Below are 11,550 nucleotides of genomic sequence, written 5' to 3'. Positions count from 1 at the left end.
TCTGACCCCTTCTTTGGGCAGGAGAATCGGTGGTAAAACCAAATTAGGAAGAGAGTTGTGTGCCCACCTTTGCCAACCCTAAGGTGGGGAAGGCGAGGTGAAGCACAATTCTCAGTCCCCGCCATCTTTCAGATGGGGCTCCCAGCCAACCAGGGTGAGGCTTATGCCCTGCTCACCCTGAAGGGTAGCATAATAGAGGGTGTACCCACCCCACGGAAGGGACCCATTGGTCTCAACCTGTACCTACCTGTAACACCTCTAAATTTTGTACTTAGAGGCAACCCTGAACCTTGCCTCATCAGACGAGAACAGACCAGAAGAAACAAGAAGAAGAAGAAGGACCGGAGAGCCATGCTGAAGAAGAAGAGGAGGACACCAACTGACTTGGCCCCAGCCCTACCGGCCAGTCCCCACCTTGACCAACTACAGGTAAATCCCAGTGTGTCCTGCAGCCAGCAGCCCCCAAGAACCTGGAGGACCTGCCCTGACTTTACCAACCAAAGACTTTGTCTCCCGTGAGCATCGGACTTGCTCAAGACCAACAGACTCTAACTCTGGACGACTACGTGAGTCCCCCACCACTCAGCACCCTGTGCCCGGAACCTGAATTCGATTGGCCCAACACACTAAGGAGGTCCCCCCCGGCGAACCTAGCCTGCAGTTACCGCTGGACCCCAAAAAGCTTCTAAACCGAGCCTGCAGTCCTTATCTGGGAGAACCCTCTAACCGCGACCGATGGTGACACCCAGACCGTCTCTCTGATCGAAGTGGTCTGAACAGCCCAACCACGAACGCCTGACCGACTCCGTCTGTGAATGCTTGAAGTCACAAGGTTGCAAAGACCTCATTCACCGCCCCGGTCGCTGACCCTCTCTCAGAAATTTCTGACCGACTCTGCAGCTTTGACCAAGACCAACGGTCTCCACTGAGAAACCCTGGGATTCCCAACAACCGCATCCAACACCTGGCTGTCTCAGTGCCCTGGACGGTGTAGTGCTTGTGCTGGCCAATGAGCCCTTCAGTGCTAAACCCGACTCCAGGAGTGTTTGTCCTATCAACCAGGTGGCCTGCCCTTCGGCAGTCCCCAAGCTAAGGGCTCTGCTTAGCCCCTTGTCTAACGTGTGGCCCCTGCACTCTGCACCCGGCTGCCTCTGAGCCGCTAGCGGTGCGAACCGAGTGCCCACCAGACCGAATCCTACTCAGGGACCATACACTCATTTTTGTTCTTTCAGTAGTAAGAGGGTCTTGTGAGTAACCTTGCAAAACTGTACACTGTATGATAAAGCACATTAACTTCCTTGGCTTCTCATAAGAAATGTACCAATGTGGTATCTAGAGATACTCACTGAGTAAGAAAAGTAATTATAAAGTAATTTCGACTGCTTTTTGCCAATGTATAGAAACATGTAACAAAAGCTAATTCAACATCAAATGCATACTTTGCCTTTGAGAGTACAATGTTGCCTATGATTTGGTTCTAGTAATAAAATAACACTAAATAATATTTTTATACAAATCAATTGGTATAAATTCAGTCTTAGAATGTATGACACTATTTCTTGCCTAAGTGTGTACAATAAATGCTTAGCACTACTCCCTGATAAAGCTTTAGTGCTTGCCCACACTACTGCAAATAGAGAGTAAGGTATTATCTACTTTGACCTATGCCTACCTTTGGGGTTCCACTAGACTCTGTGCAGACTATACCTTACTTTAGTATAATATATACAGAGCCAGCTTCCTACAGTGCGCCACCCACAGGCACTGGGCCTGGGCCCCACTCGACCTCCGGGCCTCCTCTGCTCTGGGTCCCACCTTATCCTCAGCTGGACATCAACACAGGGGCCCAATCCGCCACACTCACTCCGAATCTGTGACTCAGCCAGCAGGAGCCTCAGCCAGGTGGGATTTCAAAAGCCTGGGTACAGCAATCGCCGTCAAGTCTGCTGGGGAACTTCCCGATGCAGGTGATGCAACAGTGTCCCCTTAGGCGTGAAGTTACAACGCTCCCACCACACAACTTCAGCGCAGCTCAGAGGCCTCACCCTCCACAGCGTTGGGGCAGCACAACATCCTCCGGCATGTGATGTAGAGAGGCGCGGCCCACCATTGGCAAATTTCCTCCGTGCACCAGGGCGTAGTGGTGGCAAGTGTTATGCAGTCTAGACAGCTCCAAGGGCACCAGGCATTCTTCTCACACAGGTCAGCAACGTGTCTGCAAGCGACCTGACAGACTTCGCCACCAGGTAAGGGCAATCACCGACACCTCAATGTCTACCGCCACGGCTCACAGGGTTGAGCCTGACGCGGCCCACCTTCACCATCAGGCCGCAGCGACTCCACAGCACCGCCGCCTCCACCTCCGGGTCTCTGACGCAGGCCCAGCAAGGCCTCCAGTCCCCGGAGACTGTTTGCGCTTCCTGGCATCGGCTGCCATGGTGTCGCAGGATAGCACTATGAAAAGTGCTGCACAACTGGTTTTCCCCATGGATGCGACTCTTTTCATAAATGAGGCCATGATTCAGCATTTCCTCTACCCCTGGGACTCTGGCTGGTCCTCCTGGCTGTTGAGGTGTTTGGGGGGATTGTTGACCTGTGCTGAACTTGGCCATGGCTACTTGTAAGATGGGTCTTCAATAAGTTTCAGGAGGCACTGATGGCAGCAACAGTCTCTTTATTAAGAACAAGGTATCAGAGGCCCCATCCAATGCTCAGGAATGGCAACTGTCTTCTCCCAGATCTCCAGCTCACCATAGCAACACCAGAGTTCCACATTCCACCATATTAAAGAACATTACATGTGCAAGCAAGCTCATGTAAGACACTACATTACTCCATTCCTCATCCCATTGATTTTCTTTTCTTTTTTTCATTGGAGGTGGATTTATAGGCTATGTTAGCCTTTTAGAGGCTGAAAAGTGAGCGTGATTTTTTTTGCCGCCTCTTGGCCTTTCATCTCTTTTCTCTCGCTAACGGTAACTTTTTTATCGCCTTGATGCTAGTGTTAGCGGCGGTTTCCTTCGTGGCCAGCTCTTACTATCGTCATGTAGCGACGTATTGAAATACGTGGCTAACAGGGCAATAGTGATCGATGATAGACAGCATTAAGAAAATTGCTGCTAACCAACGCAAAAACAGGTTTGCGGCAATTCTAGTAAATATACCCCAATGTGTCCTTGTGTAACGTAACTGGTGCTCATGTAAGCACCCCAATACCTTCAAGTTGAGTTTGCGCTACATGAAAAAAAAAACCTGCAAAAAAAATAAAAATAGCTGCGGAGTTCAATAGTGCCTGTCCTTCCCACTAAAACAAAACATTCTTAAAATAATGTATAAAACACCTCTACCCCGTTGACTGTTTCTATTATTATCAGACCCCCGTGAGCAGCTGACTAACCGCGGGGCCCTATCATTCAAATAACTGTAAATCATTTGCCCAAGCCCCGTGACAAATGCGGTGCTCCGCTTTGCTCTTAAGCGAGTGAACAGAGCTTGCTAAATGTCTTGTAAAAAGCGTGGCCTCATATGATGGCCCGCAGGGAAGCGGCAGGCCGTATAATGACGTCTATTGTCTTCACTTCAGCCCAGCCCGAGTTTTTAAAGCAAGGGACGGCACAGGGATGTCTCACGGCCTTCGGCTGCAGTCGATGGTGTACTCGGACATACACGACCGCTTACAGAGAGCAGCCCTGCGAGAGCCGGATAGCGCCATGGAGAAGGAGCCGCTGCTGAAGGCGCCGGAGAGGCCGAGCCGGGTAAGCCCAACCTATTGAAGTCTTTGAAGCTAAAAAAAAATCTTAAGAAAGCATCATTCTTACGACTGATGTGCGAGGTCTTTATATACATGTGTGTATGTAAATTCATTAGATTTACTTTCTCAGCCAGAGCTCTCAATTGTTACTGGTCCATGCGTGAGTGTGCACTTGATCTGAGACGGCTTTCGCCTTTGCACTTTGATACTTAGGGGCAGATTTACAAGACCCTTGCGCCACTTTTGCGTCACTTTTCCCATGTTAAAAGTGACGCAAAAGTGGCGCAAGGGGCTTGTAAATCTGCCCCTCAGAGTTTAGCATTAAACAGGCCCACAGGCAACTGGATGCAAAGAAGAAAAATAGACTGGGTGAGATGTTGGCACGTGGAACTGTGCAACGGGAAGTCTGAATTATTATGAATTCCAAGTTAAAATCAGAGACATAAAGCAACATCTGAAATTACTGAAGTTCCGGGGTTTGGTAATTACACTGTGTGTGGTGTTACTGCGCCATTAAGAGTCGTGACTCTCTTAATGCGGAATAACTCCAGACATCGGTATTGATTCACCTATTTGAAGGAATTCGAACACTTTCCCTGGGTAAATGCAACCTGCATTTTACTGGCAAAATGTGTCTGACCAAAATCCTGAAAATGCATGTTTTTTTTGTTTGCTGTTGATACAAAACTTGTACTGCCGTTTCAGTTTCAAACGAGACGGGGTTGGGGGGCGGGGGCCGGGGGAGGGGGGGCAAGCTCGTTATGTATTTTATGTAATTGAGGGAAAAAGTGTTGTAGCTTGTTTGCCTCACAGCCTACCTGCCAAGATTCCTAGGTCCACCATGCATGATTAACTATCAAGTCCTGTTTTTTTTTTTTTTTTTTAGTATTCTAGGACTTGTAAGCTGATTTTAAAATCGGTTAAATAAGACTAAAAGTCCTAGAATTATAAGGAAAAAAAAAACGAAACTGGACTAACTGGTCACAAATGGATCTGGGAAACGCAGCAGCTGTGCCACATGAGTATGCATGTTTGAAGTTTGCATCACATAAAGTACATTTCCGAGTTGTAAAAATGGCACAATGGAGAGATCCGCCGATGTGTTGTGCGAGGGGTTTTCTCTAGATTTAAGTTACATTTGTCAGCAGTATTCGGTGTTGGATTGTCAGGGTGGGCATTCACTAGCTGGGCAACAAGCCATTGTCTGATGCCAACCTATGGGCTGTTTTTTTCCGTGTCAGCTTATCTGCTGGGAGTGCACAGTGCTACATAAACAAAGGCTGCTGTAGCCTTAGAAGTGTCTTGATTACTCACCTGTAATCATTACTCCGAGTCCGGGTCTTCTCAGTTCTCTCCCTTCCCCAAGGGCCAATTCCGGAGCTCTCCCAGATTGGCTACTGAACAGGATGTCTGGTGACTCCTCGGGTTCTCATCTGAAGCGACAGAGAGAAGAATAAAAATACTTTTTTTACACAGTATTTCTTTTCCTTTTTTTGAAGGGGCAAGTGGTTTGCCTGTCTTCTGGGTGAGGGCTCACTTTATTATGTAAGGGCTTTGACAAGAATCAGTAGCGGTCCGTGGAGGGAGTTCGGTGGGGCAGAGAGGCAGGGCGGGAGAGGGGCAGGGTGGGGAAATGTAAACACCGGAATATGGATGAACGGAGGTAAGTACACATTTAAATAAATAAAACGAATTCCTTTGCGCGCGCTGCATCGCAAAATGCGATGCAGCGCACGCAACGAAATTCATTTTATTTATTTAAATGTGTACTTACCTCCGTTCATCCATATTCCGGTGTTTACATTTCCCCACCCTGCCCCGCCTCTCTGCCCCACCGAACTCCCTCCACGGACCGCTACTGACAAGAATGGCTAACAAGATGGTAAAGTGTGTGTGTCTTACATATCACGTCTCACCCTTTGGCACGCACCGAGTGGCATTCGGCCGGCTAGGGGAGGCATATTTGGATGTGTGTCCTGAGAAGAGGAGAGAAGACCATTGTGCTAATAGGGGCTTTCAGCTGCCCTGGGCTGGGGATGCCCGCCTGGGGCCATATTACATTGTGCCCCAGTGGCGCAACAGGCATGTGAGGACACTTTGTGCGCCACCTTGGCAAAATGGTATTACAGAAGGGGCTAGAGACACTGGTGTGTCCCCTTCGGTAATACTGATAGCGCTAGTGCACATGTAGTGCCAACGCTATCAGGAGAGGGCGCTCCCTCATTTGCATGGGGACATAGTCCCATGCAAGTGAGGGAATCACTTTGCCTCTGCCTCATGCAAACATGCCCTTAGGAGGCGCACTGATAGTGCGCCACAAAAAGGTGGTGCTCTTTCAGTGCTCCTCCTTAAGGCAGCCCTATGGAGGAAGACAGGGGGTCCCACGGACCCCCCTCCCGAGACATCCCGCTGCAGGTGGGTGCAGTCACTCACTGCATCCGCCTGCAAGGAGGGCTCTCTCCCCTCTTCAAAGTGCAGGTGGCATACCGCCTGCACTGTGTAACAGGGAGCAGCTATGATGCAGCAGATCCGTGATTAACTTTAATGTACTGTACCCAGGGCAATAAAACTGAAAATGACAATAGGTAGTGGCCAAAATAGCTGGTTCTTGTGGCTCTGAGGGTAATGTATGCTCCCCAGAGATTTATGTTTAGTGCCATGGTGATAAGTACCAATCATGCCGGGCTCACTCAGCCTTTCATCCTTCAGAGGTTGATACAATGAGTACCATTGAGCTGGGTAACAATTACTATCTGGTGCCTGTTAATAGCACCAAGAGACTCTTCAGAATGCCTGTCACATCTATTTTAACACGTGAAAGAAGAATGCAGCAGAAGATCCATGGGTGTGTCAGATATTAAAAGCACTTACAGTTCCCTTGAAAGATCTGCTCTCCTACAAACATTTGAAGAAATAAATTGCAAATGACTCAGAACTGTCAGGGTCCTGGGTGATGGTTCTTTGTGAAGAATGAGTGTAAGGTAATAGGACTGTAATCTTAGGGTGCTAGGTAACGTGGCAGAAGATAGGAGGAAGATTGAATGGCATAAGATGTGAGACGAGGAGAAGAAGTGCTGACAGAAGGGTAAAGGAACAATGGAGTGAGGGGGGTGAGAGCAAAAGGGGAGGGAGAAGGTGGCCTGTGTGGTGGTAGAGTTTGAGGCAGGTACGCCGGAAGGGACACAGATATCGATGGGAATGGCTAAGGGAGAAGGATAAGGGTATAAGTTCTGTATATGACTGTATGATGAAGGGTGGAAAAGGCAAGATTAAGTCCTGTAGGAAAAGGGGATGATGCATTGTGTTTTAGATATGATGAAGAAAGGATGAGGGAATGAGGAATAATGTGTGATAAGAGAATGGAGAGCAATGAAGGATTTTGATGGAGATTACTTGTACCTTCTCAGTGTCTCCTACGACTGACTTCGTTGTTATCCATCCTGCTGTTGTGTACAGGCTGCCATGGAGTGGGTGAGAGATCAAGATGGAAGGCTACACAGAGTAGAGAAAACCAATACACGGTTGTTGGCTGTAGCCATTTTCAGCTATGCTCTTCCTCATATTTATATAGCTCTGTAAGCAGCCACAAGGCCACCTGTAAGCACTAAGAACAGGTAGAAGGGGCAGTAGGAATAAAAGAGACAAAGCGTGCAAAGAAACAGGCATTACAGAGGGAATGAGGAAGAAGTCTTGAGGATCCAGGGGTCTTCCACATGACAGATGAGCAGTTCTTCCTGAGTAGCCAGCTTTAGGCATATGACCAACAGATAAGGAGGGAAGGAAAAGCAGATATTTACAATCAAATTTCTCTTTGCAACTGCCATTTTCTTTGCAGCGCTATTCATTGGGTGGAATTTGGCCAATTTTCCTCCATTATCTTTCCCAACCTTGTTCCTCCCCTCCTCCGCACATTCACATGCGTTTCTTTCCACACAGGCGCCTCCAATTCTGCTTAGCAAGAGGAATCGTATGTGGTATGGGACAGAAAAAGAACAGAGAAGTATTGAGTATCACAAACCAAAAGAAGGAGAAGCATGACAATGACTGTGATGACATATGTGACATAGGGAGAGAGATAAGGTATAGAGAGCAAGCTGAGGTAACCAGAAAAAAAATACAGAGAGGTAGAACAAGGACTAGGTAGGTGGAGAAAAAAAGCTAAAGAGACAGCTAAAGTTTTTTGAGTGAGAGAGACTGAGAAGGAAATGTAGAGAGGGTTGGTGTCCAGAGCAAGGTATGGTAGAGAGGTGAGTTGGAAAGTAGTAGAAGACTCGGGAACCAGAGGTAGTGAGACAAGTATAGAGATACAAGGTGGAGTATGTGTGGGGACGTAGAGCGAGAAGGACACAATGGTAAGAGAGGCATAGAAGAGTCATGTAAAGAAAGTATTGAAAGAGAGAGAAAGGTACAGCAAGAGAGGTAAGGAGTAGGAAGGTTAGTTGTAGAAAGACAGATGAAGTAGCTACGCAGATGTGAGTTTGATAAGAAGGTAGAGAGTGAAGTAGACTGAGTGTTCAAGGAGAGGCAGAGTAATGTGTTAGAGATATATATAATGAGATAGGTGAGGTTGAGAAGTTGAGTTGTAATAGAGAAAGAGGTACATAGAGAGCGAGAGGTAATGGTAAATAGAAAAAATAGGAAGAGAGAAAAAGAGGTTGTGAGAAATAGAAAAGGTGGTGATAAATGTGATGTAAAGAGGACACAGGTAGAAAAAGGGGAGAGGTGAAGAGTTGAGGTAGTGAGTGACTGAGGAGGTATATTTAGAGATTAGATCGTGAGAGAGGGGGATGGACTAGAGTGAAATGAGGTGGTGAGATGTGAGTTAGAGTAATGAGAAAGAGAGAGATGAGGAGTTTTTGAAAGGTAGAGAGAGACAAGGTACAGACAAATTGAGAGGTACATAAAGAGGTGAGGTAAAGGCAGAGATGAGGTTGAGAGTATACTGCAGCAAGATACACAGGGTGAGATTGGAACAGATCAGTGAGGTATAGAAGGAGGTTAGGGGTGTAGAAAGGTGAGATGTAGATGTAGGCACAGAGGGTGAAAAAAACAGAAATGAGGTTATTAGAGACATGTAAAGAAATATGAGTTAGAAAAATGTATTTGAAAAAAAGAGGCGAGGCAAGCACAATTAATAGGGATGGGTAGGGATGTACGGATGGGTAGAACCAGAGAAAGGGATAGATATAATAATGAGATGGAGAGAAGTGGAATTAGTGAGGGCGAGAACGATGGGTAACACAATAATAAGCTGAGACATAGAGGTGTAATAGAGAAAGGTGAGGTAGGCAGGGAAGATGCAAGGTAGACAGAGAGGTGTAAGTTATGAATACGTTTAAGGATAGAAGTAGAGTGACAGGTAAAGAGGGGTGATGTCAGGTATCCAGTGATGGGTGATAGATCAAGAAATAGGTGAGATGGAGAGGACGATGGAATGTTTAGGTAGACAGGCAAAGAGAGAGAGTCAGAGGTAATGTCAAGTCGAATGAATTTGAGATAAAGAAATGGACACAGTTGAGCTACAGAGAGAGAGAGAGACGGATCAGTTTCCTGGGATGGTGGGGTAAGGTGGGGGTTTGAAAGATGTGAGCCTAGAGCATATGCCCACTTTGCCCATTCCTTAAACCGTCTCTGGACATTTCCTCCTTCAGCCAGGTGCTCAAGCCCCTTCTGCTGAACTCTTTGAGAGTGTCTGGGAAAATGGGAGTCCTTAGGTTTCTGTCTTTTTGCAGGGATTGAAGCAGTCCCCCATGAGGAATTATTGGAGACATTACCCTTAAGTCTCCCGGGTCACAGGATGTATGCCTTGGGGAGACCTTTTAGTATCTTTGAAAGCACTCCCTGGGACGGAGCTTTTGCTCCACAGCTTGGGAGTGCAGGAACCCTTTGTGGTGGGTCTTATGGCTGCATTTTAATTTATGTGACTTGAAGTGGTAAAAAAAAGACTCAGACAAATGTTATGATTTGCAATACTTTATTCAAAAGTAATTTATTGACAATGGCAGTTGGTAACCATTGCAAAGCTTTTTCTTCATAATGAATGCATACTGATTCCATTGGTCTTAATGCTGAATCTCAACCTGTAGTTATTGTTCTTCTAGTGTGGAGAACCTTTGACAAAGCCAATAGGCTTGCCTAATATATATTGATGTTGTTAGCCATTGGCATAGCCAATCGGCTTGCCTCATATGTCAATGTGGTTACCCCCTGACAAAGCCAATAGTCCCACTTTATCCAAAATTACACCCCCTTATATTGCAATGTTCTTGCTTGAATTGTTAGCGGGTATTGTGATTTTGTGGGTTATGACCCCTTAGGGGTCAAATGTGGTTTCAGAATGTCACCCAAGGTATGTCCGCCTTCCTGATGTATATTTGTGCAAATTAATGCATAGTATTTAGTAGTGTGTGTACAAAAATTACTTTTTGTTTTTCAAATAGGTAGCACTGACTGAGCAATCATTCATTGAGTGTTTTTACGTGCTAGTGAATGGAGAATACTAACCCTCAGCTGAGTGGGCCTTGGAGTGCTCTGCTTTGCTACACTGAGAGAGCTGCAATGGAGTACTTGGCTCCAAGTACGGAGAAAATTGTGGATCTTTTATTTGTGCAGGCCTCATATCCTGCTCAACTAATGAACTTATTTCTTACACCCTGCATCCTCTACTGTACATGGTTAAAAGATATGCTCAGTGAGGCAAATCAGTAAATATCATTAAACATAACCAGACATTCACTGAATTAAACAAAGGTTAAAGCAATGGTATAGTTTGCTAAAGTAATACGATCTTACTTTACATTTAAAAAAACCCTACCAATTCACTCAAAAAACCAAAGCTTAAAGCAACGTTATAGTTAGGTCTTGTAATAATAACTTTTTATGCGTTAAAAAACGTATTTAGATTAATTGAAAAAAAACTACGATGAAAGTGATCTCATAGTTGTGCTAGATACTAAGGGGCAGAATTACAAGCCCCTTGCGCCACTTTTGCGTCACTTTTCCCATGTTAAAAGTGACGCAAAAGTGGCGCAACGGGCTTGTAAATCTGCCCCTAAGATTTTAGCTTACATTACAAAACTCTTGAAATTCACGAAAAACACAATTCGAGATGTCATCAGTGATGTTATCAATTGTGTCATAGGACATGTCATGAGTGATCTAAAGTGTTAGGTAATAATCAGTGCATGACGGCACGCAACCTATAGTTCAGTTGCTAAACTATAACTGGGGAATTTCAGTGTTTTTTATGAGTTTAAATTGTTATGTTTTAACTAACATTTTCAACTTACTATAATGTACCTTTAACTTTGAGGTTTTTTTGGGTGAATTAATGAGGTTTTTTTTAATGTAAAGTGAGATATTATTACCAAACCTAACTATAACGGCACTTTAACCTTTGTTTTTTGAGTGAATTTCTAGGGAGCGAGAGTAAAATGTTTTATTGTTTGATTACTTAAAATCATTTGGGCGTGGTGGAGGTACATGTTTTGTTAGCTTAGTAAACTATAACTGGCGAATTCCAGTGTTTTTGTGAGTTTAAATATTATGTTTTAACTGATATTTTCATCTATCTACAACCTCACTTTAACCTTTGGTTTTTTTCCAGTGATACTATATTTATATATATATATATATATATATATATACACACACACAAACACACATATATATATTACCTACTGGCGGTCGCCAGTAGGTAGTTATAGTTAGGACCACGTTTCCATAGGAAATCCGCAACATTCTATTTTGAATAACTTTGGCGCCGGTCGACGAATCCTCGCGAATTTTTCAAAATAGGT

At 45.3% G+C, this 11,550-nt stretch overlaps 1 protein-coding gene across 2 annotated transcripts in view; it reads left to right on the top strand.

Moving 5' to 3' along the window:
- The first annotated feature begins 3,496 nt into the window (after nucleotides 1–3,496).
- LOC146783988 (solute carrier family 2, facilitated glucose transporter member 11-like) overlaps nucleotides 3,497–11,550 on the top strand; it is a 422,910-nt gene continuing 414,856 nt past the window's right edge. For both annotated transcript variants that reach the window (XM_085636191.1, XM_085636190.1), the window contains exon 1: nucleotides 3,497–3,755. In XM_085636191.1, coding sequence (XP_085492317.1) covers nucleotides 3,621–3,755 — 135 coding nt within the window. In that variant the 5' untranslated portion in view covers nucleotides 3,497–3,620. The remainder of the gene's footprint in view (nucleotides 3,756–11,550) is intronic.

This window comes from Triturus cristatus, chromosome 11 (genome assembly GCF_964204655.1).
Source record: "Triturus cristatus chromosome 11, aTriCri1.1, whole genome shotgun sequence".
NCBI lineage: Eukaryota > Metazoa > Chordata > Amphibia > Caudata > Salamandridae > Triturus > Triturus cristatus.
This window is presented reverse-complemented; position numbering and strand designations above follow the sequence as displayed.